Source organism: Palaemon carinicauda, chromosome 41 (genome assembly GCF_036898095.1).
Source record: "Palaemon carinicauda isolate YSFRI2023 chromosome 41, ASM3689809v2, whole genome shotgun sequence".
In the NCBI taxonomy this organism is placed as follows: domain Eukaryota; kingdom Metazoa; phylum Arthropoda; class Malacostraca; order Decapoda; family Palaemonidae; genus Palaemon; species Palaemon carinicauda.
Window position 1 is genome coordinate 47,987,735 of NC_090765.1, and position 27,531 is coordinate 48,015,265.

Consider the following 27,531-nt stretch of genomic DNA (forward strand, 5'->3'; position numbering starts at 1 on the left):
TACAACCTGCCACGGTTGTGCGCTCAGCAGATACTGCGGCTGCCTGCTCCCACACTCCGCCTGTGAGAGCTCCACCACCGATGCGCAGTCGACCCTGCCAGACGCATGTTGACGTTAGCCGACATGCGGCACCCTCCGTTAACATGCGTGAGCTACCGCATCAGCAGTGGGAAGGTGCTGTCAAGCTGCTGTGTTTTGACGCAATGCGGCAGTCTCCGCAACCCATGGCAGTCCCTCCCACGCACCAGCACTCCGCTTTTGTTGTTGCCAGCTCTCAGACTGACCAGCAGCGGCATGATGTTGGATCCAGTGCAGCTACGCATGCACCCGTGCTGCCGGATTCAGCCGTTCAGCTGTCTGCTCCACCTTTGCCACTTCCTCAGCATTCGGATGAAGGAGTATCTGATGACGACGAAGCTGCGCATTTGGACGATCCGCACTCCGACATAGAAGAACCCAAGTCTACGCCTCCCTCCTTAGACTTTAGGAAAGTCCTTGCCCTGTTTAGGGAGTTGTATCCGGACCAGTTTGTGTCTGCAACCCCGCGCTCACCTCCCTCTGAGTTCGCTTTAGGCATGCAGTCAGCAGCTCCTGCCTTTACGAAACTCGTACTCGCGCGCTCATCCAAGAGAGCTTTGAGGGTACTGGGAGAGTGGTTGCAGTCCAAGAAGCAACCGGGGAAGACAGCCTTCATCTTTCCACCTACCAAGCTTGCTTCCAAATCTAGCTCTGTCAAGCTGCCGTGTTTTGACGCAATGCGGCAGTCTCCGCAACCCACGGCAGTCCCTCCCACGCACCAGCACTCCGCTTTTGTTGTTGCCAGCTCTCAGACTGACCAGCAGCGGCATGATGTTGGATCCAGTGCAGCTACGCATGCACCCGTGCTGCCGGATTCAGCCGTTCAGCTGTCTGCTCCACCTTTGCCACTTCCTCAGCATTCGGATGAAGGAGTATCTGATGACGACGAAGCTGCGCATTTGGACGATCCGCACTCCGACATAGAAGAACCCAAGTCTACGCCTCCCTCCTTAGACTTTAGGAAAGTCCTTGCCCTGTTTAGGGAGTTGTATCCGGACCAGTTTGTGTCTGCAACCCCGCGCTCACCTCCCTCTGAGTTCGCTTTAGGCATGCAGTCAGCAGCTCCTGCCTTTACGAAACTCGTACTCGCGCGCTCATCCAAGAGAGCTTTGAGGGTACTGGGAGAGTGGTTGCAGTCCAAGAAGCAACTGGGGAAGACAGCCTTCATCTTTCCACCTACCAAGCTTGCTTCCAAATCTAGCTCTGTCAAGCTGCCGTGTTTTGACGCAATGCGGCAGTCTCCGCAACCCACGGCAGTCCCTCCCACGCACCAGCACTCCGCTTTTGTTGTTGCCAGCTCTCAGACTGACCAGCAGCGGCATGATGTTGGATCCAGTGCAGCTACGCATGCACCCGTGCTGCCGGATTCAGCCGTTCAGCTGTCTGCTCCACCTTTGCCACTTCCTCAGCATTCGGATGAAGGAGTATCTGATGACGACGAAGCTGCGCATTTGGACGATCCGCACTCCGACATAGAAGAACCCAAGTCTACGCCTCCCTCCTTAGACTTTAGGAAAGTCCTTGCCCTGTTTAGGGAGTTGTATCCGGACCAGTTTGTGTCTGCAACCCCGCGCTCACCTCCCTCTGAGTTCGCTTTAGGCATGCAGTCAGCAGCTCCTGCCTTTACGAAACTCGTACTCGCGCGCTCATCCAAGAGAGCTTTGAGGGTACTGGGAGAGTGGTTGCAGTCCAAGAAGCAACTGGGGAAGACAGCCTTCATCTTTCCACCTACCAAGCTTGCTTCCAAATCTAGCGTCTGGTATGCCACGGGAGAGGAACCCGGCTTGGGAGTTCCTGCCTCTGCCCAGGGCGACTTCTCAAGTCTGGTTGACTCTCCCCGCAGGCTGGCTATGAGACGCTCCAAGATTTGCTGGACCTTTTCGGACATGGACCATCTGTTGAAGGGAGTTTTTCGTGCTTTTGAGATCTTCAACTTCCTGGACTGGTGTTTGGGAGCGTTAAGCAGAAAGACCTCCCCTTCGGATAAGGACTCTGCCATGCTTATCATGTCAAGCATGGACAAAGCCATTCGGGATGGGTCTGGTGAGCTTGCGGCTTCGTACGTGTCCGGAGTGCTTAAGAAGCGAGATCATCTTTGCTCCTTCTTGTCTGCGGGGATCACACCATGCCAGAAGTCGGAGTTGATGTTTGCTCCGCTTTCCAAGTGTCTCTTTCCGGAAGAGCTGATCAAGGGGATTGCTGCCTCGTTGATCCAGAAGGATACCCATGACCTGGTGGCGTCTTCCGCACGTAAAGTCACAGCTTTACCTTCCGTGCCTAGACCTAGGATGGACACACCAGCATCTAGGTTCATCCCGCCCTTTCGTGGCAGAACCTCCAGCAGAGGAGGTACCCGTGCTGACAGTCAACGTGGCAAAAAGAAGAAGGGTTCCAAGTCCTCAAAAGGCAGAATCTGACTGCCTACCTCTCCAGACAGCAGTGGGAGCCAGGCTCAAGAACTACTGGCAGGCTTGGGAGAGCAGAGGTGCAGACGCTCAGTCTGTGAAGTTGCTAAGAGAGGGGTACAGGATTCCGTTCTTGCGCAATCCCCCTCTAGCAACTACTCCCATCAACCTCTCTCCCAACTACAAGGAGGAGAACAAGAGGCTAGCCTTACAGCAAGAGGTGTCTCTCTTGCTACAAAAGGGAGCGGTAGTCATAGTCCAGGACCATCAATCCCCGGGTTTCTACAACAGCTGGTAGCGAAGAAGACAGGAGGGTGGAGACCGGTGCTAGACGTCAGTGCTCTCAATGCTTTTGTCACCAAGCAGACGTTCACCATGGAGACGACGAAGTCGGTGCTAGCATCGGTCAGGAAGGAAGACTGGATGGTCTCGTTGGACCTAAAAGACGCGTACTTTCATGTCCCCGTCCATCCAGACTCCCAACCTTTCCTAAGGTTCGTCTTTGGAAAGGTCGTTTACCAGTTCCAAGCCCTGTGCTTTGGCCTAAGCACGGCACCTCTTGTGTTTACCAAACTGATGAGGAATATTGCCAAATTCCTGCATTTGGCAGACATCAGAGCCTCCCTCTATTTGGACGACTGGCTTTTAAGAGCTCCGTCAAGTCGTCGCTGTCTGGAGAATCTCAGATGGACTATGGATCTGACCAAGGAATTGGGTCTCCTGGTCAATATAGAGAAGTCCCAACTCGTCCCATCCCAAACCATTGTCTATCTAGGTATGGAGATTCAGAGTCGAGCTTTTCGGGCTTTTCCGTCGGCCCCCAGAATCAGTCAAGCCCAAGAATGCATCCAGAGCATGCTGAGAAGGAACCGATGTTCAGTCAGGCAGTGGATGAGTCTAACAGGGACGCTTTCATCGCTGGCCCAGTTCATCGCGTTAGGGAGACTCCACCTCCGCCCCCTTCAGTATCATCTAGCTGCTCACTGGAGAAAGGACATGACGCTAGAAGCGGTCTCAGTTCCTATATCCGAAGAGATGAAGTCTGCGCTGACGTGGTGGAAGAACAGCATTCTTCTCAAGGAAGGTCTACCATTGGCTGTTCAGACCCCCGACCACCTTCTCTTCTCGGACGCATCGGACACAGGCTGGGGTGCGACACTGGACGGACGGGAATGGTCGGGCACGTGGAATCCGGAGCAAAGAACACTTCACATCAACTGCAAGGAGCTATTGGCAGTTCATCTGGCCTTGAGAAACTTCAAGTCCCTCCTTCTAGGCAAGGTGGTGGAGGTGAACTCCGACAACACTACAGCCTTGGCGTACATCTCCAAGCAAGGAGGGACTCATTCGAGGAAGTTGTTCGAGATCGCAAGGGACCTCCTCACCTGGTCAAGAGATCGAAAGATATCGCTGGTAACGAGGTTCATTCAAGGCGACATGAATGTCATGGCAGACCGCCTCAGCCGGAAGGGTCAGGTCATCCCCACAGAGTGGACCCTTCACAAGAATGTTTGCAGCAGACTATGGGCCCTGTGGGGTCAGCCCACCATAGATCTGTTCGCTACCTCGATGACCAAGAGGCTCCCAAATTATTGCTCACCGATTCCGGACCCAGCAGTAGTTCACGTAGATGCCTTTCTTCTGGATTGGTCCCATCTAGACCTGTATGCGTTCCCTCCGTTCAAGATTGTCAACAAGGTACTGCAGAAGTTCGCCTCTCACGAAGGGACACGGTTGACGTTGGTTGCTCCCCTCTGGCCCGCGAGAGAATGGTTCACCAAGGTACTGCAATGGCTCGTGGACGTTCCCAGGACTCTTCCTCTAAGAGTGGACCTTCTGCGTCAGCCGCACGTAAAGAAGGTACACCCAAGCCTCCACGCTCTTCGTCTGACTGCCTTCAGACTATCGAAAGACTCTCAAGAGCTAGAGGCTTTTCGAAGGAGGCAGCCAGAGCGATTGCCAGAGCAAGGAGGACATCCACTCTCAAGGTCTACCAGTCAAAATGGGAAGTCTTCCGAAGCTGGTGCAAGGCGAATTCAGTTTCCTCAACCAGTACCTCTGTAACGCAGATAGCTGACTTCCTTTTACATCTAAGGAATGTAAGATCCCTATCAGCTCCTACGATCAAAGGTTACAGAAGCATGTTGGCAGCAGTCTTCCGCCACAGAGGCTTAGATCTTTCCTCCAACAAAGATCTACAGGACCTCCTTAAGTCTTTTGAGACCTCAAAGGAGCGTCGGTTAGCCACACCAGGTTGGAACCTAGACGTGGTTTTAAGGTTCCTGATGTCAGCAAGGTTCGAACCGCTTCAATCAGCCTCTTTTAAGGATCTCACATTAAAGACTCTTTTCCTCGTTTGCTTAGCAACAGCTAAAAGAGTCAGTGAGATTCACGCCTTCAGCAGGAACATAGGTTTCACATCTGAAACGGCTACATGTTCCTTACAGCTTGGTTTTTTTGCTAAAAACGAGCTTCCTTCTCGTCCTTGGCCCAAGTCGTTCGAGATCCCAAGCCTGTCCAACTTGGTTGGTAACGAACAAGAGAGAGTACTATGCCCAGTAAGAGCTCTTAAGTACTATTTGAGACGTACAAAGCCATTACGAGGACAATCAGAAGCTTTATGGTGTTCTATTAAGAAACCTGCTTTACCGATGTCTAAGAACGCAGTTTCTTATTACATCAGGCTTTTGATTAGAGAGGCCCATTCTCATCTGAAGGAAGAAGACCATGCTTTGCTGAAGGTAAGGACACATGAAGTTAGAGCTGTCGCTACTTCAGTGGCCTTCAAACAGAACCGTTCTCTGCAGAGTGTAATGGATGCAACCTATTGGAGAAGCAAGTCAGTGTTCGCATCATTTTACCTTAAAGATGTCCAGTCTCTTTACGAGAACTGCTACACCCTGGGACCATTCGTAGCAGCGAGTGCAGTAGTAGGTGAGGGCTCAACCACTACATTCCCATAATCCCATAACCTTTTTTAATCTTTCTCTTGAAATACTTTTTATTGTTGTTTTTGGGTTGTACGGAAGGCTAAGAAGCCTTCCGCATCCTGGTTGATTTGGCGGGTGGTCAAATTCTTTCTTGAGAAGCGCCTAGATTAGAGGTTGTGATGAGGTCCTTTAGTATGGGTTGCAGCCCTTCATACTTCAGCACCTAGGAGTCGCTCAGCATCCTAAGAGGATCGCTAGGCTCAGTAAGGAAGACGTACTTAAAAAGGCAGAGTAATGGTTCAAGTCGACTTCCTTACCAGGTACTTATTTATTTTATGTTTGTTATTTTGAATAACTGCTAAAATGAAATACGGGATACTTAGCTTCTTTGTTAACATGTATGCTGGTCTCCACCCACCCCCCTGGGTGTGAATCAGCTACATGATCATCGGGTAAGATTAATATTGAAAAATGTTATTTTCCTTAGTAAAATAAATTTTTGAATATACTTACCCGATGATCATGAATTTAAGGACCCTCCCTTCCTCCCCATAGAGACCCAGTGGACCGAGGAGAAAATTGGTTCTTGTTGACAAGAAGTACCTGAGTACCTACTCGACAGATGGCGCTGTTGTTGTACACCTCCACCTGTATAGCGATCGCTGGCGTATCCCGACCTTAGGTTTTTTCTGTCGGGCAACAGAGTTGCAGCTACATGATCATCGGGTAAGTATATTCAAAAATTTATTTTACTAAGGAAAATAACATAATTCCATGTACTGTATGCTCATTGAGGATATCCCTGGTATTACTATTCTTTTCCCTGCTATATCACTGTCCAACTCTATGAAAAATTCAAAACACCTGGAGTTGTTGAAGGCTCTTTTGCTATCCTTTTGTTATCCATACTGGACTTTTATACTCCCCTAACACAACTGTCTTTTTTTTATGTTTTGTTTACTACAGCTATTTTCTTAGGGGGGAATTTCTTCTCTATTTGTTACTGCTACTGTGATTCTTTGATTTTCTTTGTACTCACTCAACTTTATACTTTGCTCTGCAAAAAAATCTTTGGTAGGAAAGGAAGTAGAAGTAAGCTAATAAAGTGCTGTCTTGCCTCTCCCTTTCATTTTAGATACAGCAGTGTACCTGTACTGTGGCAATACTAAGTTACTGTGTCTCACAAAATTGTTATTACAACAACTTATGTACAGTAAAAATACTAAAATGTTAAGAAAAAACAAAGCCTCATTAAAAATTGACCTTAGTTTGTATCCTCTAGAAATAGTGTGTCATAAATGTGACTTATTATTCATGGTTAAGATAGATTGTATGCGAGTTCATATTAATCATCCTAAACTACAGCATGATTTTCATACAGCATTTAACTGTTTATTTGGGAAATTGCTAAAGGTGGGCAACCTTAAGTTGCATCAAGAACACTTCAATTGTTTAGCATAAGGATTTCTTCAATATATACTTGATTAAGCAAGTTTTTATATATTAAACATTTGAATATTGTTAAGAAATTATATGAATTTGAAAAATATAATGGCTGGCAAGTTTAAGTTTAATGGCCCGTTATGTCACTTTTTGAAAGTCTAGTACCCAGTTTATCCAATTAAATTAGGACTGGCTAAATTATACTGTAATCTTGGGGTAAATAAGGGTTATTTGGAATATTTTACTGAAGTAAATCTTCAAGACTAATTTAACTTTAATACTGTTAATCTTACAGATTGTGTGCAGTGTTTGAAGGGACTTACGTGTTACGTCGTCCAGTCTCATCCATCATCCTGAACGAGAACAATTCCTGCGTTGGTATGTTTTCAGAAGATGAGCGCTTCAAGTGTTCACATCTTGTAATGGATGCTTTTTATGCTCCAAGCCAATATATTTCTTCTTATCCAGATTCAAGACAAAAGAGCATATCAAGAGGAATATTCATTCTTGACAGGTTAGAAACATCCCATATTTGGTAATACAGTATTTTCTAGATAGAATGTGCAAAGAAATTATTTATATTATGTAAATATTACTGTTAGTGTTTTAGATAACTTATGATTAAAAATAACCCTTAGTTTTTTCATGTCAAGCTGTGAAACTGCATTGAAATAGAGTGGAAAAATACAGGACTCTTACTCTTAATATTTGGAAGACTGTTGATTAGGTAGGTAGCTTGTTGGGATAGGCTATTGCTAGAAAAAAATGGATCCTTCTAAGACTGTTCAGACTGTCTAGTGATGGATCACATTCTTTCTGGTAGGAGGATGTGGTATAGGCTGCGATTGTTTTATTATTAGATCAAGTCCCTAAAGAGTGTAGATTGTTTTGGGCATTTAAAGAATTATAATGGGGATAATTTACTAATCTCAGTAGAATAACAATTGCTTAAAAGAGAGCACCCTACTTGTTTGTAATGTCCACACATACATGTAATTACATTTTAAAGAAAACCAAGTAATTTAAAGTAAAGAAATTGCATAATGAAATAAAAGAAAAATAAAATAAACAGAAACATGAAATACTCACAACTGCATTATCCCAAGACTAAACTCTAAACTTTTCAGTGCACTTTAATATTATTAGCTATAAGTATCCGAGTTGTACATGTACTAAAAACAATCAATATCCTTTGAATAAAAGAAAATTACATCACAAAAATAAAAAGAAAATAATAGAAAAAAGAAAACTATTGTGTACTAATACAAAACCTAGAATTATTTAGAAATAAAATTTTCCCAGTAAAATGCAAGTAAAAAAATGGACTTGAACAAGAAGTGATTGCATCCTTACCAACACCAGAGAGACTACCGTAAGGGTAAAAAAAACGCATAACCGTCACTTAACCAACTAGCCACTGCGAGGGTGCAGTCGGCTAAGGCAAATAATGTTTGTTCCATCACTAAATACAAACCATTTTGCTCTTTATTAGGGAATGTACTTTCGGCAAAACTGGAAGACTAGCCATAAGACTTTTAGCAAGGTGTAACTACCCCACCAGTAGATAGTGGGGGCTAGGGGGGTGTTACCGGCTACCCGACTCACACACACACACACACCTTTGTTGTCTCGTCACTTTTGATTTTGGTTCGGTTGAGAATACACACACTCTCTCCACTGCCCATACTGACTGGGTATTATAAACTTATCTTTTTTTTGGTTGTGTTTCTTCTTTCTGGTCGCCATGTGGACTTGTTCTGTCCCTGTAGGGTGCAAGTACAACACCTTCATGTCTGCAGTTGAGATCAACCCCCATTCGCTGTGCCCAGCCAGCCGAAGACGACACTTGTGAAGAGTGTAGGGGGTGATCTTCCTCCCAGTGGGTGAGGTTTAGCAGGCGGCACAAGATGATGTTGAAGAGGGATTCTTCTCCTTCGGGGTCATCCTCGAATTCAAAGAAACCTTGACTTTCTTCTTCCACCCCTCGATCTCTGTCTGAAGCTCCTTCTTGCTCAGTCTTTCCCAGGGATTGATCAAGTAGGAGTGATGACCCTTTAACCCCGAGACAACCTTTCGGTTTGAAGGACGTTACCGCTTCCCTTAGCAAAACGGCACCGCCCTTCTCCACAGGAGAGTCTTTCTATTGATGACCTATTACAGATTTTGCCTTCCCTAGGAATTGCTGGTCTTCCATCAAAGGAAGGCCTGTTTGAGTTGCTGCAGTTGGGAGTAGAGAGGAAGCGCACACCGTCTTCTTCAGAGGTGGATGTTGATCTTCCCCCGAAAGGGCTCCGAAGGTTTAGTACCAGAGGAGTACCCACCTTCTGTACCCAGCGCAGTCTTTCCAGCCATGACTTTTCCGATTTCGCCGGCCGCAGTTCCAGCCGCTGACGACGGCGGTCCACTTGTTCTGAGTTCACTAAGTCTATGGGTGGGGGCCAAAGTCCGAGGCATGTTCCTGTGCTATTGGTGGTCAACATTCCTGCTCACAGGTTAGGTTCTCCCTGGAGTAGTCTCCGCCATGTGGAACTTTGAGAAGGCCGGCTTCGTCCTTTCCTTTCTTTACCCTCTCGGAGTGTGGCTCGCTAGGTGATGTTTCTCTCCCCCGGCTAGTTCGACATGCTCCCGCTTCATCTCGCCTTGTTACTGCATTGGAATCCAGGATTTTTCTGTGCTCTGCCCAGGGAGTACAATCTCACCATCTTCGTTGGAACGCAGTGCGCGCCTCGCCACTGACCTGCTCTCGCCACCCTCTTCTTGCAGCTCTGACAGGAGGATCGTCCAGGACATTTGCCACAATCCAGAGAGATCTCCATCTTCCAAATCCGGCAGTGGCTTAGCACGTGACCCAGCCCCAGCATGCCACCAAGCTTCAGCGAGAGAGCGATTTCCTCCATGTCACCAGGTTCCAGTGTGCCATCCAGTTCCAGCTCGTCATCAAGTTCCAGAACGCGACTTGTTTCTAGCTGGTGATCGTGCTCCGGCGCGTGACTCCTTGTCGGCCTAGCGCTACACTCCTCGTGATTCTTCATGATTCCAGCTTCCTGAACGCAATCACCCTCCTTCGCGTGATCGTCCACCTGCTCGCATCCACTGCACTCCTTTTGGTCTTCTATTTCACCTCGGGATCCAGTTCCAGCTCGCGATCCCGTGAGGTACCTCGCAGCACTGCGAGTCCACGCCACATCGCAGAGGAATGCAATCCTCCGAGACCTAGTCAAGCGTACTCCTAGAGCTTCACGTTTGCCGACCTGCTCTAACAAGAAAAATTGTTTATGCTGGTTCCAATACAGGTAGGTAAGAGAGTTCTCTTTCCCCAACAGATGGCAAGACTCCTCGTAGGCGATCTCCAGCCTGTGTGTTTCCCAGTGGTTCTCCATCTTCACTGCCGGCCTTCAGTAAGGACGCACCTTGGTTTGACGGTTTGGTGAAAGCGGTTCGCCTAGCGATTACTGGTTCTGCACAGACCCCCAAAGGTAAGCTTCTTCAGCAGACTCAACCAGCATACCTCACCTCAGTTCCCGTTGGAGACATCAGTTCCATCGAAACTCTCCTCTCCTCTGTCCGACCTGAGGCACAGGACTTCCGTTCAAGTCACATCTCAGGAACGTCAGCCCCCGATGATTGTGTCAGTAATTATATCTAAGGTACGCAACCCTCCTGGAGCCACGGAAATGTTGGAGCAGGATTTCTCCCAGTTGGAGATGACACCCATGAGGCCAAACAAGAAGAAGGGAAGGCAGAGAAATCCTACTCCTCCTCCAGCCGACACCCTTCACCCCCGTACAAGCCGGGGTTTGAGATCTCTCTGGCGAAAATCCACTGGCTGTCTCCCATTGAGGTCACCACCCAAGGACAGTAAGTTTCATCAGGAGTAGCGGAACAACCTTTACATGTCCCTTCACCTAAAGATTCCTTTGAATCCTCCAGATGCAGGAGGATGCTAGACCTTCCCTAATGGCAGAGTTCCATCCCTCCCTAGGGAGAGTAAGGACTCGAAGACTATCCCGAAGAATCGCTCGGCTTGTTTACATCGTTAGGAAAAATACAAATTACTTGAAATTTGTCATATTACACTGTTTTCACGTAGTCCACTAACTGTACTGTAGGTTTTATTACTATAGTTTTACAATAAAGTGCTATACAGTACAAACTCCTACTTTTACATCCTCTCCTTAATAGAATTCTTAAATCATCTACAACACTGAATGAACTACTTCTATATATTGTATTCTGTTCACTAAGCCAAATCCTTAAAATTAAACTTTTTAAATTCTACCTAGTTTAATGTTATATCTAATCTAGTTATGTTTAATTTTTTCTTTAACCCTGGATAGGTACGGTGGGTCGTTTGCGACCCCGAGCGTCAAAAAAAAACAGGTTTTTCTCACGTGACTCACCCCCGTGACTGAATTTGTGGGCGATCGACCTGCAGGAGGTGTCTCCCCTACACGCTCTAGTAGTGTCCAGATGTGCATTGCTGTAGCTGTACTCCTTCCCCGATTTCTGAGACGCGTCGGGGTCGTTCGCGTCCGAGTTTACCCTTCTAGGGTAGTTTGCATAATTATCAAAGTTATTACGTATTATGAAATTGTCGTAGAATGGTGCAACTTGTATAGGTTATCAGTTGTGGAAAGTCTTGGTGGATTGTTTGACTACCATGTGCATGTTTTTTTTTTTAGTTAAAATGTCGTTCATCACCACGAGGACCATTTTACCGCGAGTGCCCCTTTTTCATTTTTTTGCCAAGTCATTTTTCCGTAAGATATTGCCAAATAGTGTCGTAAAACTTTTGCTTGTTTAGTGTTGGAAAGTGTGTCTAGATGATCTGGCTACCCATGCATGACTTTGTTTTTGTCAGATACGACGTAGTTATTGGTATATTGGGTATTTAACTGCGGTTACCAATTTCTGTTTTTTTTTCAATATTTGTAAAAATTACTACGTAGTAAGGAATTGCCGTATATTATTCATTTTTTTTTCATGTTTATGTGTTAGAAAGTGTGCCTTGATGGTTGGGCTAACACGTGCATGTCTTTTTTTTTATCTGAGATGTCGTATATTAGAATGTCGGGCATTTTACCGCGAGTGTCCCTTTTTCATTTTTTTTCATTTTTTTGCCAAGTCATTTTTCCGTAAGATATTGCGAAATAGTGTCGTAAAACTTTTGCTTTTTTAGTGTTGGAAAGTGTGTCTAGATGATCTGGCTACCCATGCGTGATTTTGTTTTTGTCAGATACGACGTAGTTATTGGTATATTGGGTATTTAACTGCGGTTGCCAATTTCTGTTTTTTTTTTCAATATTTGTAAAAATTTACTACGTAGTAAGGAATTGCCGTATATTATTGATTTTTTTTTCATGTTTATGTGTTAGAAAGTGTGCCTTGATGGTTGGGCTAACACGTGCATGTCTTTTTTTTTATCTGAGATGCCGTATATTAGAATGTTGGGCATTTTTCCGCGAGTGCCCCTTATTATTTGTTTTGCATTTTTTTGCTTAGTCATGTTACCGTAAGGAATTGGCAAGTAGTGTCGCAAAACTTATATTTTTATAGTGTTGGAAAGTGTTTCTAGATGATCTGGCTACCCATGCCTATTTTTTTTTTTAGCTAGATATGGCGTATATATAAGTATGTGTTCGATTTTCCTGTGATTGCCATTTTTTCGTTTTTTCCCATTTCTTTCAAAATTACTACGTACTAAGGAACTATCACAGAGTAATGATTCATTTAGATGTTTATTTGTCGGAAAATATGCCTTGATGGTTTGCCTAGCACGTGGCTGAAATTTTTTTTTTCTGAAATGCCGTATATTAGAATGGCCATTTTTCCACGAGTGCCCCTTTTTATTTGTTTTGCATTTTTTTGCTTAGTCATGTTACCGTAAGGAATTGGCAAGTAGTGTCGCAAAACTTATAATTTTATAGTGTTGGAAAGTGTTTCTAGATGATCTGGCTACCCATGCCTATCTTTTTTTAGCCAGATATGGCGTATATATAGGTATGTGTTCGATTTTCCTGTGATTGCCATTTTTTCGTTTTTTCCCATTTCTTTCAAAATTACTACGTACTAAGGAACTATCACAGAGTAATTATTCATTTAGATGTTTATTTGTCGGAAAATGTGCCTTGATGGTTTGCCTAGCACGTGGCTGAATTTTTTTTTTCTGAAATGCCGTATATTAGAATGTTAGCCATTTTTCCTCGAGTGCCCCTTTTTATTTGTTTTGCATTTTTTTGCTTAGTCATGTTACCGTAAGGAATTGGCAAGTAGTGTCGCAAAACTTATATTTTTATAGTGTTGGAAAGTGTTTCTAGATGATCTGGCTACCCATGCCTATCTTTTTTTTAGCCAGATATGGCGTATATATAGGTATGTGTTCGATTTTCCGGTGATTGCCATTTTTTCGTTTTTTCCCAATTCTTTCAAAATTACTACGTACTAAGGAACTATCACAGAGTAATGATTCCTCTAGATGTTTATTTGTCGGAAAATTTTGTTTACTTTTTTTTTGATTGAATATCATCAAATTTTTTTAGCTAAAATATTGTTTTACATTTTTTTTTTCGATTTTATTTCCCTTCAAAAAAATTTTTTTGGGTCAGAATTTTAATTTTATAGTCGTAAAACCCACCATACAATTTTTATGCATATCCAATAATAATTAGATTAGTAAATAACACCTTGAAATTGACATACCCTTCCTACATTTCAAGTGGCAGATTAGGGAGTCTGAGTCAGTGTGGTTGGCGGCCATTTTGTGGACATATCCGAAGCGTAAGCTGCCCTATCTATATATATTCTTATTCCCTATAGAATTTGTGATATTTTGGTATATTTTTACCTGCATAAATATCATATTATATATTAAATATATGTATTTCTTTACGGAATTTCTAAGTACTCAAAAAATTACCTTTAGATATGGCCCCTGATATAAATGTAATTTACAAAATAATGAAGATTTTTTTACATATTTCTATTTTAGGATAACATATGTTTATTCCCTAAAAAAATTAGCCACTTCCTATTTCATTTGGGTACCCAAAAAAATTCATGAAATTTGGACAAATTTTTTTGGCCAAAAAAAGTTACCCTTTTTTTTTCATTTCAGATCTTCACCTCCATGGGTCTGACTTCATCCAAAATACATCAAGATGTGTCCTAAACATTCAAGAATCAATTCCTAAAAGGATTTGTGTATATATGTATAAACTTTTTTTTTATGAATTTTTATGTCGTCTTTTTTTTTTCTACTTAATTTTTTAAAATATTTATAATAAATAGTTTTTCTGCAGATGAGTAGTATTTATCTATACAGTTGTTTTAAGCATTCATTGAAGTTTTTTTTGGCAAAAGAAAAAAGGAGGTTACTGCAAAAACTGATTTTTCAAGAATTTTTTTTGGCGTCGGGGTCGTTCGCGTCCGAGTATACCCTTAAAGGGGTGTCCGAGGACCGTACCTATCCAGGGTTAAAAGAATTTCTTTCTACCCTCTCATTACATTATATTTTAATTCATCCATTCAATTTATTTTCTTTCCTGTCATCATTGTAAATCATGCATTTTCAGCTTGTTGTTTCCCTTTAATAATATTTGGTTCTTTCCTGTAATAAATTACTAGCATTTTAATTTAGATAGATAAAATGAAAAAAAGCAAGTCTTTAGCTCACATTGATATAAAATCTAATAATATTTAATTTTCCATTTTTCCTTCTTTTGTTTCCTTTTCATTTCTGTTATTCACATATTGTTTATTTCAGTCTACATTTATTCTTTATACCCTTTCTTTTTGTGTATTGTTCCTATTCCCTTTATTCCTTATTATCCGTACTTCTGTTTTTCGGCTCTACTTTTCATTCCTTTTCAATTGAGTCTTTGATGTTAATGAACTAACTGGCTGTAAAGGGAAATTTAATTTCCTGTTTGACTGTGTTGCTTCATACTAAAAGTTCAAAATTCAAGTTCATAATTGAACAAATTTCATATAATATGATGGTAATTTCATAAATTTTTTTGTTTAAAATAATTCTTTTAAAAGAAAATTATTCAAGTATTTCCAATACATTATTTTTTCCTTATATTTTTTTTTGTATCTTCATCACATGTACTGTTGATCTCAAGTGTGTTTTGTTTTAAGTAGAGTACATGTCATATTAGAGACCTGGTTTACCTGGAGTAAATGTAAATAAAACCTATGCAAATATAATATGTATAATGTAATGTTCATACTTCTATATGCAAGTACACATTTAAAGTCTTATATGAATGTATATATGAAACATTTTACTTACAGATCTATATTAACCAATGAAAAGGAGCAGCTCTCCCTATTACGTTTCCCTGCCAAAGAAAACAATGGAAAACCTGTTACTGTAATTGAAGTAGGAGTTGGAGCTGGGGTTTGCCCAAAAGATTTATGTGAGTGTCTTTAGATATTTTAAAGTTTTGTCTGTTCTAAATTTCAGATTAGTATTCCATCTGTATGTTAGTATTTAGTTTTCATAAGGTTAAATTATACTTATAACATTTTTTATTTGTTATCAAAAGTCTGTACAAGTATATCTTTTTTTCCTTGCCAAGTTTTGTTTACTATTTTCCATTTAGGTGGTGTTAATTAGTGCTATAACACTAAATGGTTATAAGATTTTATACAGTAAAACACTACAGTATCTACTAATGATGATTGCGGTTAGTAGATATGAAATTTTATCCAAACCTATTCTGAGAGAACACCATACACATGTTTTCTTTTGTATAAAGAAATATTGGTATTGTAGAACTAGTTACGATTTCTGTGAAGGACAAGTGCTGTAAAATGTAGTTTTTAAATATTTAACTTAGCCGGTGAATATATAATAGCTGCTACTCAGCGGCTCGACAGAAAACACACTCAAAAAACTCGCGAGCGATCGCTATGAAGGTTGCGGGTGTGCCCACCAGCGCCAACTATCGGCCAGATACCACTCTTGCATGTAAACAAACCCTTCAATTCTTCTCTGTCGACCTTGACGACAAGACGTATCATTACTCGCTGTAGAACCTGGAGTTTTCTCAACATATTTGGTGAAGTACTTCATTTTGGTTTGAGCTTTCGCAGTGCAGGTGTTTTATCTTCAGCTTAAATCTTGAACTCGTTTTTGGATAGATTTAATTTTTGATGACTTTGGATTGTTTTTTGGACTTTCTTTGACTTTTAAATGGCCGACCCTTCCCTTAGTACGGAAGTGTGTTTTAGGCTTTTAGCAATTATCTTATCACGTTATAAATTAATTATAGATTTTCCTCTATATATTTTATATCTCAACCGCCTTTATTAGGCCTCTTCGATTAGCTTTCCATTTATAATAAACATCAAGATAAATTTTAATGATTTGTTTATATGCGACCTTTCCTGAGAGTAGGCGGTCCTAACTTGGAAACCGAAGTTAAACAACGTTGAGCCCTTTCAATCGTAAATAACTTTTACAGAGCTAATGATTTAAAACTTATTAAATGAATATTTTTTAGTAGATATTTTATGAAAGATTTTCTTTGAATAGTCTTCGTACTGTTTCAAAGATGAACTAACGTTTAGTTTATTTATGCTACGCAGTTTGCGCTCTATCGTTACGATAGAGAGAGAGAGTATCACGGTTTCACTTTGCAGAAAGAGTAAATCGATTCTGACGTTTTGTTCATTCTTCTTTCAAAGTTTAAATGTTTTAAATTCTATTTTAAAGGAACTTTTTAATTGAAAAACCTTTCAGTTTTTTCCTTTGGTCAAATAACCTGTTTATTGACGAAACGTAAGTGGGCTCTTCTCTTCGGTGCGAAATCAAGAGAGAGAGAGAGAGATAGAGACGGAGAGAGAGAGAGGAGAGAGAACGTTCCGATCTTTATTCTCGTCCCAAGCGAGTAACGTTGTTCTCGAGTTACTCTCGTCCCTAGTCTCTGTACGGGGAGAAAGGATAAAACGTTTTTAGTTTTTATTCTCGTCCCAAGGCACTGTACGGTGAGAGATTGAAAACGTAGTTTTGAATGAACTAGTGTTTAGTCTCTTTCCCAGCCACTGATCTTTTTACCTTAAAATATGTTTACTGTTTTTTGCTTGTATTAATGTGCTTACATTATACGACTGATTTCGCAATTATAACCTTTTGATGAGGGTAGAATTGTGTGCTTCAGGTAGAAATCAGTTTTATTCATACCTAATGTGATTTGTAAAAAAAAAAAAATTCGATTTCAGTGAAATAAGTGCAAAACAGAAAATCGTAGTGATAAAGTGATATTGCGCAAAGTGTTATCAGTGTTGCGACCGAGGGTTCGTCTGTTCGTGCCTGTCGTTCGCCTAGTCCGGGACCTCTTGCAAGCTCCCAAGCCCAGGGGAGAAGTAATGTCGTACGACTTATGGGTTCGAGAGGCCTTGATCAGCGAACAGACGTTCCCTCTATGGTATCAGGCGTATCTCACCAAGATCGCCCCTACCATAAGACGAGAGAGACGATTTTCTCCTCGTCATCCGAAGGCTTTTCGCATAAGAAACCGTGGAACAAGGTTTCGAGGCCCTTTAAGCGAAAGTCAGTCCTTTCAGGACATGTCCAGCGTCCTGGTTTTAACTATTAGGACAGCTCTGACCCTATGCAGTCATCGGAAGACTGCTCGCCGCCTAAACAAAAGCGTAACACAGGCTCCGAGAGTCTTTTTGTAGGCAAGGTTTTGCAGTCACAGACGTTACCCTCGTCTCTTACCGCAACCATTCCCGTTGATCCTAAATGGGTTGTACGGCAAGACATGCAGAATAAGCTTGCCTCTCTTATGGAAGACTATTCTGCCGATAAGGTTCACGTTGATCCTAGCCGTTTATCTCATCGAGATCCTGGCCTTCAGCCGCCCAAACGAACCTTTGTGCGTCCTGTTGACGTTGGCGTAGCTAAACACGTCAGTCACGATATGTAGAGCCTCACTCGATGCGGTCACGTGTTGACTTTCAGCCGCATTTGGACGTTAGGCCGCTTCCTAATGCTCCTGTTGACGTTCAGGACGTTCGCCAACCAGCGGAGTTGACTTGTTTTGACGCTGAGCGTCGACTACCGCAGTCTAGAGTTGTTTTGACTGCTCAGACTAGGCAGTCAAAACAGTCTCGAGTGGACGCTGAGCGTCCTCCCGCACCTGTTGTTGTTGACAGTTCACAGACTGTTAAGCAGTTACATGACGTTGCGTCCTGGTCCGCTACTAATTCACCAGTGCGTGTGGACTCTGCTTGTAAAGCATTGCCACCACGGTAGGTCTCTCCCTTGCTTGAGACTCGGCTATTGTCGGACAAGGTTCCTTCAGATGAGGAAGTTGCTGTTCCCCCTCCTACTGATATTCCCTTGAGGACTCTGTCAGACGGAGAGGAGCCTAAAGCTGCTTAGCCCTCTATGGACTTTAAATAAATCATGCTGATTTTTAAGGATCTTTGTCCGGATCTTTTTGTAACTGCTGCTCCTCGTTCGCCTAAACGTCAGAGTTTACACTAGGCCTAGCTACTTCGAAGCCGTTGTTTTATAAGCTAGTGCTCTCTCGCTCTTCTAAGAGAGCTTTACGTTTGCTAGGCGACTGGTTTATCACCAGGAGGAGTTTGGGGGAGACAGCCTTTGCTTTCCCTACTTTTAAGCTGGCTTATAGAGCGAGAGTCTGATATGACACGAGAGAAGTTCTCGGCTTGGGAGTTCCTGCCTCTGCCCAGATAGACTTCTCAAACCTCATAGACTCTCCCTGGCGCCTGGCCATGAGACGCTCCAAGATTTTATGGTCGACTTCAGAGCTATTTTCGAGCGTTTGAAGTTTTGCTGTACAATTATGTCATGCATAAACAAGGCTTTCAGGGATGGCTCCAATGATCTGACAGCCACGTTCTCTGCAGGAACAAGTCCCTCAGGGATGGCTCCAATGATCTGGCGGCCATGTTCACTGCAGGAGTACGTAAGAGGCAAGTGCGCTCAATGTGTTCATTGTCAAGACAAACTTCACGATGAAGTCTACCAGGCTGTCTTGACAGCATTAATGGAAGGCGACTGGATGGTCTCTCTCGACCTTCAGGAGGCATACTTCCACATTCCTATACACCCGGATTCCCAACCGTTTCTGAGGTTTGTTTACAGGAATGTGGGGTACCAGTTTCGAGCCCTGTGCTTTGGCCTCAGTCCTGCTCCTCTCGTGTTTACGAGGCTCATGAGGAATGTGGCAAAATCCCTCCATCTATCGGGGATCTGAGCCTCCCTGTACTTGGACGACTGGCTTCTCAGAGCATCGTCCAGTCTTCGCTGTCTGCAGGATCTACATTGGACATTGAGTCTGGCCAGGGAGTTGGGACTTTTGGTCAACCTAAAAGTCCCAACTGATCCCATCCCAGATTATTCTATATTTGGGGATGGAGATTCGCAGTCCAGTTTTTTCGGGCTTTTCCGTCTGCCACCGAATAGAACAAGCCCTGCTCGAAGTCCAACTAATGCTGAAAAGAAAACGTTTGTTCAGTCAGGAGTTGGAACAGTCTCGTAGGGACTCTCTCATCCCTGGAGCAGTTTGTCTCACTAGGGAGACTACACCTTCTGCCTCTCCGGTTCCATCTAGCCTCTCACTGGAACTAGGACAAGACGTTAGAGACGGTATCATTCCCAGTCTCCGAACCAGTAAAGGCATGCCTGAAATGGTGGGACAGCAATATCAGTCTGAGAGAGGGACTATCCCTAGCAGTCAAGAACCCAAACCACGTGTTGTTCTCAGACGCGTCGGATTTGGGTTGGGGTGCGACCCTGGACGGTCGGGAATGCTCGGGTCTGTGGACCTCAAGTCAGAAGAGCATGCACATCAACGGCAAGGAGCTATTAGCAGTCCACTTGGCCTTGATGATATTCGAAAGCTTCTTCGAAACTAAGTGGTAGAGGTCAACTCAGACAACACCACAACTTTGGCGTACATCTCCAAGCAAGGAGGCACTCCTTCACGCTGCTCGAGATCGCAAGGGACCTTCTCTTATGGTCAAGAAATTGAGGCATCTCCCTGTTGACGAGATTCATCCAGGGGGACTTGAACGTCTTGGCAGACTGTCTCAGTCGGAGGGGTCAGGTGATACCCACGGAATGGACCCTCCACAAGGACGTGGGCAAGAGTCTTTGGGCTACTTGGGGTCAACCCACCATAGACCTCTTTGCCTCCTCGTTGACCAAAAGGTTACCAATCTATTGCTCTCCAGTCCTAGATACAGAAGCAATCCACATAGACGCGTTTCTACTGGATTGGTCTCTTTTGGACTTATATGCATTCCCACCATTCAAGATAGTCAACAAGGTACTGCAGAAGTTCGCCTCTCACGAAGGGACAAGGTTGACGTTGGTTGCTACCCTCTGGCCCGCGAGAGAGTGGTTCACCGAGGTACTTCAATGGCTGGTAGACTTTCCAAGAAGTCTTCCTCTAAGGGTAGATCTGTTACGTCAGCCCCACGTAAAGAATGTCCATCAAAGCCTCCCCGCTCTTCGTCTGACTTCCTTCAGACTATCGAAAGACTCCTAAGAGCTCGAGGCTTTTCGAAGGAGGCAGCCAGTGCGATTGCAAGAGCGAGGAGAGCTTCTACCATTAGAGTATACCAGTCGAAGTGGGAAGTCTTTTGAGACTGGTGCAAGTCAGCATCTGTGTCCTCGTCCAGTACCTCTGTAGCCCAAATCGCAGATTTTTTTTTTACATCTGAGAAAGGTTCGCTCCCTTTCAGCTCCCACGATTAAGGGCTACAGGAGCATGTTGGCTTCGGTCTTTCGACATAGAGACTTAGATCTTTCCAACAATAAAGATCTCCAAGATCTCCTTAAGTCTTTCGAGACCTCTAAGGAACGTCGTTTGGCAACTCCTGGATGGAACTTAGACGTGGTCATAAGGTTCCTCATGTCAGGTTTGAGCCATTACATTCAGCCTCCCTGAAGGATCTCACCCTCAAGACACTTTTCCTAGTGTGCTTGGCTTCGGCTAAAAGGGTCAGTGAACTTCATGCCTTCGGTAAGAACATCGGTTTTTTCTACAGAAAAAGCCACTTGTTCACTTCAACTTGGTTTCCTGGCCAAAAAATGAACTGCCTTCTCGTCCTTGGCCTAAATCTTTTGATATTCCTTGCTTATCAGAGATCGTAGGCAACGAACTGGAAAGAGTATTATGTCCTGTTAGAGCTCTTAAGTTCTATTTAGCTCGTACTAAGTCATTACGAGGTAAATCTGAGGCATTATGGTGCTCAGTTAAGAAACCATCATTGCCTATGTCAAAGAATGCTTTGTCATATTTTATCAGATTTTTTGATACGAGAAGCTCATTCTCACTTGAATGAGAAAGACCGATGTTTGCTTAAGGTTAAGACGCACGAAGTTAGTGCTATAGCAACCTCCGTGGCCTTCAAGCAAAATAAATCTCTGCAAAGTATTATGGACGCGACTTTTTGGAGAAGCAAGTCAGTGTTCGCGTCATTTTACTTAAAAGATGTCCAGACTCTTTACGAGGACTGCTACACACTGGGTCCATTCGTTGCAGCGAGTGCAGTAGTGGGTGAGGGTTCTACCACTACATTACCCTAATTCCAATATCCTTTTTAATCTGTCTCTTGAAATGTTTTTTAATATTGTTTTTTGGGCTGTACGGAAGGCTAAGAAGCCTTTCGCATCCTTGTTGATTTGGCGGGTGGTCAAAGTCATTTCTTGAGAGCGCCCAGATTAGGGGTTTGATGAGGTCCTGTTAGTATGGGTTGCAACCCTTTATACTTCAGCTCCTGGGAGTCTTTCAGCATCCTAAGAGGATCGCTGGGCTTCGTGAGGAAGACAGACTTACAAGGCAGAGTAATCGTCTAAGTCAACTTCCTTTCCAGGTACCTATATATTTTGGTTTTGTTATATTGATAACTGTCAAAAACTCTTAGCTTATACGCTGTAAACTTAATTAACTCTGGTCTCTACCCACCGCCTTGGGTGTGAATCAGCTATTATATATTCACCGGCTAAGTTAAATATTTAAAAATTATATTTTAATTATAAAATAAATTTTTGAATATACTTACCCGGTGAATATATAAATTAAAGGCCCTCCCTTCCTCCCCAATAGAGACGCAGCGGGACGAGAAGAATTGAAGGGTTTTCTTACATGCAAGAGTGGTATCTGGCCGATAGTTGGCGCTGGTGGGCACACCCGCAACCTTCATAGCGATCGCTCGCGAGTTTTTTGAGTGTGTTTTCTGTCGAGCCGCTGAGTAGCAGCTATTATATATTCACCGGGTAAGTATATTCAAAAATTTATTTTATAATTAAAATATCATATATTTACTACATGAGGAGTAAGTAACTTTTTGGTTATATACTAATATTTTGTAGATTATGTTTCCTGGAGGAAGGAGGAAAGGTAATTTGTTCTTAGCTGTGTCGATATAGTTCTAGGTGAGCCATTATTGTATATCCTCAAGATCTCTCATAATTTAATTATTGTTTTTCTAATTAAAGTAATGATGATGATAGTTTATAGTTGTATGAATTTTATGGAGCTTGGCAAGGGGCTTGTTTTTAGGTAAACAGCAGTTTACTCAGTGAACCTTGATTTTATGTAGAATGCTTTGGTGCTATTCGTTTTTGTCTTATTTTATGGGAAAAAAATGTGTCTCATATGCTGTCAAATAGGATAAATGATGTTATACTTAATTTTTAAATATAGTATGTCTTTGGTACACTTGGTACACACTATCCTCCTTGTAATTTGTGTAGTTTGGATTCAAAACTATAAGAAACAAAGGAATAGAAGGGCATTGATGGGTTTTATGAAAGAAAAAGGCATTACATTATACAAGCCCAATATGTTTCATGCAATCTCATTGATCATATGCCTAAATTACAACTGGGAGGGAAATTTTATGAATTTCATGAGCAATTCATGCAATAGAAATTTGTATCTTGGAAAGCTAGGAATACTGGATGTTACTGTTGACTATACTAATAGTCTTTTTTAGAGAACATCAGGAATTAATTTTCATTATTTATCTTTACAGATTGTGTGCATATGACCTGTGAGGGATGTGATGCAGAAGAGGATCTGAAAGTTGTAACACAAAATCTCTTTGCTATGGATGAGGAAAACTCTGACAAACCAAAATTGCTGTGGTCTCTATATTTCAACCAGGTTGGTATGCACCTTCATTCTTCCTTGTGAGCTGATCTTTTTTATCTCTCTGAAACTTAGTACCAAGAAGCATATATGTTCCTATGTGTATATAAACCTTTTGTCCTTAAAAGTAAGGAATTGGCTGACGACATTTGTCAAGTATGGGTGAGTAACCCCATTCACTCTCCTCTGAAAGACTTCACTTTTGTCTTTGGCCCCCAAGGAGGAGTTCGTTCATACTGTTGTGTTCTATCCAAGACTGTTTAATGCTTGTCAAATATTTTTTTTTTAGTTTGAATGGTTGACCAGGACATTATTTTGTGCAACCAGCAGCTGGTGGTTGAGGTGACATGGCCGTGTTCATATCACAAGGCTGCGGTTTTCAACAACAATCAACAGAGGGAAGGGTACCTCACCTGTCTCTAGTTTGAGCTATACCAGAGAGTTTTTTCTCTCCGTTGTCAACCAGCTTGATCCATCATCGAACCCAACGAAAACAAAGAACTTGAGTTCAATTGTGTCTTTCTGGAGGTTCTTGCACTTAATCATGAGTGCAGCGATCTGGGTGTGGCGACCATGGCGCTAGCTTTAGTTAGGTTCTCATTCATTAATCATCTCTTGGGTGTCCCCCCCAAGAGTCAAGACCTTTTCTACAAATACCATTGTCAGATCTTTCGTGTTGGCATTTAATAAAGTTGATTGTCAGGTCTATAGATCTGAGAAATCTCTCTTCAAATCATTCCAAGAAATCCTCTCCCCCCCTCACACATCATGCCAGTGAGGTTCTACGGACCATTTGCAAAGTGACAGTTAGTCTTCCCTAAGAGAGACTTCAGCCTGGTTTCCATTGAGACTTTCCACCATAGCCTTCTTCCAAACAGTCTCAGGATTTAACCAGTGGTCAGGCAATGGGCCATACTGTACTTTGCAAGACCACAGAATTATCAACTCCTGACTTTTGGAAGAAGAACAGGAGTACTTTGCTGTTTGGTTTGCTGTAATCTTTCATCATACCTGCCTACAAACCATTGGGTCAACTAGTGGATAGAGATAAATTCATGTCCCAATTCTTCAGTTCTCAAACTTGATGGTTCAGACATGGAACTAGCTCTTAGTTGCTAATGTCCATGTCACTCTTGTTGATGAGTCATGTGCATGCAGGCGACGGTGGAGAAATGGGATCTCAAACTTAATAGTTCAGAGGTAGCTCTGGCACTTAGGTCCAGACTCTACAGAGGTCCATGTCACTCTTGCCAAGGAGTCACGTGCATGTAGGCAGCTCTGGAGAAATGAAAATATCTGCTTTGCAGGACTCCCTGATCCATTGCACAATCTCCTTCAAGGTCGTCTGTGGACAAACCTTTCGTGAGTTGATGGGGGAAGGTCACCTCAACCTTCTCTTAACCCTGATCAGGACCACCTGCAATCTTCTAATACTTGGAATGATCCTATGCATGTACAGCCTTTTCCAAAAAGATATTAAAAAACTTTAGGTAATATTGGAGTTATGGAAATTGGGAGTAATTCAAATTTAAGAGAATTGTAATGAACTGAGAAAAAAAAATTTACTGCCTGACATAGTAAAAATGCCTGGACATAGAATACATCTAATGGGATTCAAAGGGTTGATTATTAAATGTTCTTTGGCTACTTTTAATAGGACTTCTTTAGACTTTTACGCTTGCATTTTGTCTTTTGAACACTTTACTGTATACACTATGTTTGGTTCTTAAATTTATTAGCTTATTACATCATTTTATCAAGTATTTGTTCTGAAAATATTAGGTACTTTTTTAATTTAATATAACACATTTATGAGTTACAACTTGTGTTCTTCCTTTCATCTGAAGAGGAAGATGGAACTCTTGAAGGTAGTTTAGAAATAATTGTTCTCTTGATATAACTTATGTATGATTTATTTGCCTATTTAATTTACACTATCTCATTTGCTTCCAGATGGATTTATCAAATGTTAACTTGACAGAAGACATCCCAGAAAACATTTATTTATGTTCGGGTCCTGATGCATTCCTAGATTATGACTCTGCGATATCCCAGGTATGTCGTTATTTCTCTTTTTGTTTCTTTTTGATGACTGCTAACCCCCCAAAATTGGGAGAAGTGCCACGGTACTGTAGATAGAATAGGTGATATTTGTGAATTAATGTATCAAATTATTTTTCTTTAACATTTTTGGTTTTATATTTTAACCTTATACTGTACTGTAATCTGCTAAAGGACTTTTTTAAATATTGGTTTATTAACAATATTATATACTGGATATAACTATTTTCCTGTTTGTCATAATTTTGCTCATACATAGCAAAAGTTAATTTACTGTTCTTTCTGAGTATTTTTATCTGATTTAGCCTTGGTTTTATTTTTCTATACATCCATAATGCTTTGCTTCTTTTCATTCACTATTAAACCTTTGCTCTTCGTACTTGTTATAAGTTCAATTGCATGTGGCCTCGGAAGCCTATTTCATACTGCTTTTGCATCTGCCTTTTTCTTGGTTTTAATTTGGGCTCCTTTATTCTTTGATGATGAGGCTAGAATGATAAACCTTATTATACATACTGCTTAAGCAAATTTTGTAACAAGGAGAAATTATTGAAGATTTTTTTTTTTAGATATATTGTAATTGCTTTAAACAGTTATGGCAGCCTTAAAAACAACATTCAGTTCATAGCAGGGTACAGTAGGGTCCCGAATTAAGCGTGTTCGAATTACACGATTCCCCTTTTCCGCGATCGCTATTTTTCAAAAATAAATTTTCTGTATCTGCGAGGCTGTTCAAAGTTCGCGAGTCAAGCACTACAAAATGTATCAAATCTATTGTCTTTTTAAGTATATTGGTAGCCCTAAATACGGTGATTTATAATAAATGTTACAAAACAATATCAACATTACATTTCATTAACATAATTTCATAATGAATAGCCTATTTAAGGATAAAATTCCACGTCAACAATGAAATCAACTGTTAACTGTGCGAGTCCAGCTGACAAAATGTAAACAGAAATGTGGTTACGTTCTCGGCAATCTTTATCTTTCTCCAACCTTACGATAATTGTAATGGTAGTGTTAATGATGGTATATTAAAGCATTATTTTTGTTTTGTACAGTATATTTAAAAGCTTTATTTTTCCCTCTGGGCGTTCAAGGTTTTCACGAGTAGACTGGGTTCGTTTATCGGCAGTGAATAGCCTAAACTTCGGTAACGAGTCGTCAATATTTTGTCATATTTTAAACGGTATACATTTGATTTGCAAACATTGGGTTTGTAGAGTAGACGGTAAAATAAAATCTAGAGAGAGAGAGAGAGAGAGAGAGAGAGAGAGAGAGAGAGAGAGAGATTTGATGGCAGAAATCTCTCTCTCTCTCTCTCTCTCTCTCTCTCTCTCTCTCTCTCTCTCTCTCTCTCTCTCTCTCTCTAGATTTTATTTTACCGTCTACTCTACAAAACCAATGTTTGCAAATCAAATGTATACTGTTTAAAATATGACAAAATATTGACGACTCGTTACCGAAGTTTAGGCTATTCACTGCCGATAAACGATAACAAACCCTATAATGCAAACTAACTGTATCCTTTGATATTCCTCTATATTTATCACGAATTCCTTCTATACCTCCTCAGACACTCTTATTTCAAATATCTAAATTATTCTTATCACAACTAACACCATCTAGTCATTTTCATTCCATTATATCTATTATTCCTCTGGATCTTATTCCCTTTCCTTATTCTGTTTATTCGATGGGATTCGTTTTTCCCTTTACCGTCTTTCAGAATCTATTTTTAGCCACTGGCAACCAAATCCCCCCTTCCCCCGTCTCCTACCGTCTCCCCTGCGAGTCCACCCAGCCTATCTCATCACTCCCCCCACCTTCATCCTCCCCTGTCCTAGGTCTGTAACCTTCTGCGTCATAATATCTCTCTCTCTCTCTCTCTCTCTCTCTCTCTCTCTCTCTCTCTCTCTCTCTCTCTCTCTCTCTCTCTCTCTCTCTCTCTCGTTATACAATACTTACAAATAGATGAAGAAACCAAAATCGGTTTTCTTGAAGTGTCAATTAAATACAAAACGAAAAAATTATACCGTGTATACATCCATTTCAATCATAGCTTAAAATACGGTAACCGATTTCGTCCGCAAACCACTATTTTTTAGGAAACACCCTTCTATTCCAGAAAATTTTTACTCTTTAAATGTCAATTGCGCTATAATAAAACATGTACTTATGTTGTTAAATTTCGGGTGTGTTTTAAAAATCGAGTATTGCTAACTTATTTTTGTTTTACTTTTGGCTGTGATCACATCAGCTGATGTCTAGCTTCCGCGCGAATACAATAACAAAGAATTGTTTACACCATTTCTTAACTTATTCAAACCATCTATACAGTTAATATTACATAAACACCAATGTGTTATAACCTATCATATTTATTGTTTAGTACTTTAAAACCATCCCTCTCTCTCTCTCTCTCTCTCTCTCTCTCTCTCTCTCTCTCTCTCTCTCTCTCTCTCTCTC

At 41.8% G+C, this 27,531-nt stretch overlaps 1 protein-coding gene across 1 annotated transcript in view; it reads left to right on the plus strand.

Annotated features, from left to right (window-relative positions):
* Positions 1-27,531, plus strand: part of Rep (Rab escort protein) — a 78,352-nt gene that overhangs the window by 40,290 nt on the left and 10,531 nt on the right. Inside the window, exons 9-12 of the mRNA XM_068364620.1 lie at positions 7,152-7,370; positions 15,152-15,276; positions 22,883-23,013; positions 24,952-25,053. Of these exons, the coding sequence (XP_068220721.1) occupies positions 7,152-7,370; positions 15,152-15,276; positions 22,883-23,013; positions 24,952-25,053 (577 nt within the window). The remainder of the gene's footprint in view (positions 1-7,151; positions 7,371-15,151; positions 15,277-22,882; positions 23,014-24,951; positions 25,054-27,531) is intronic.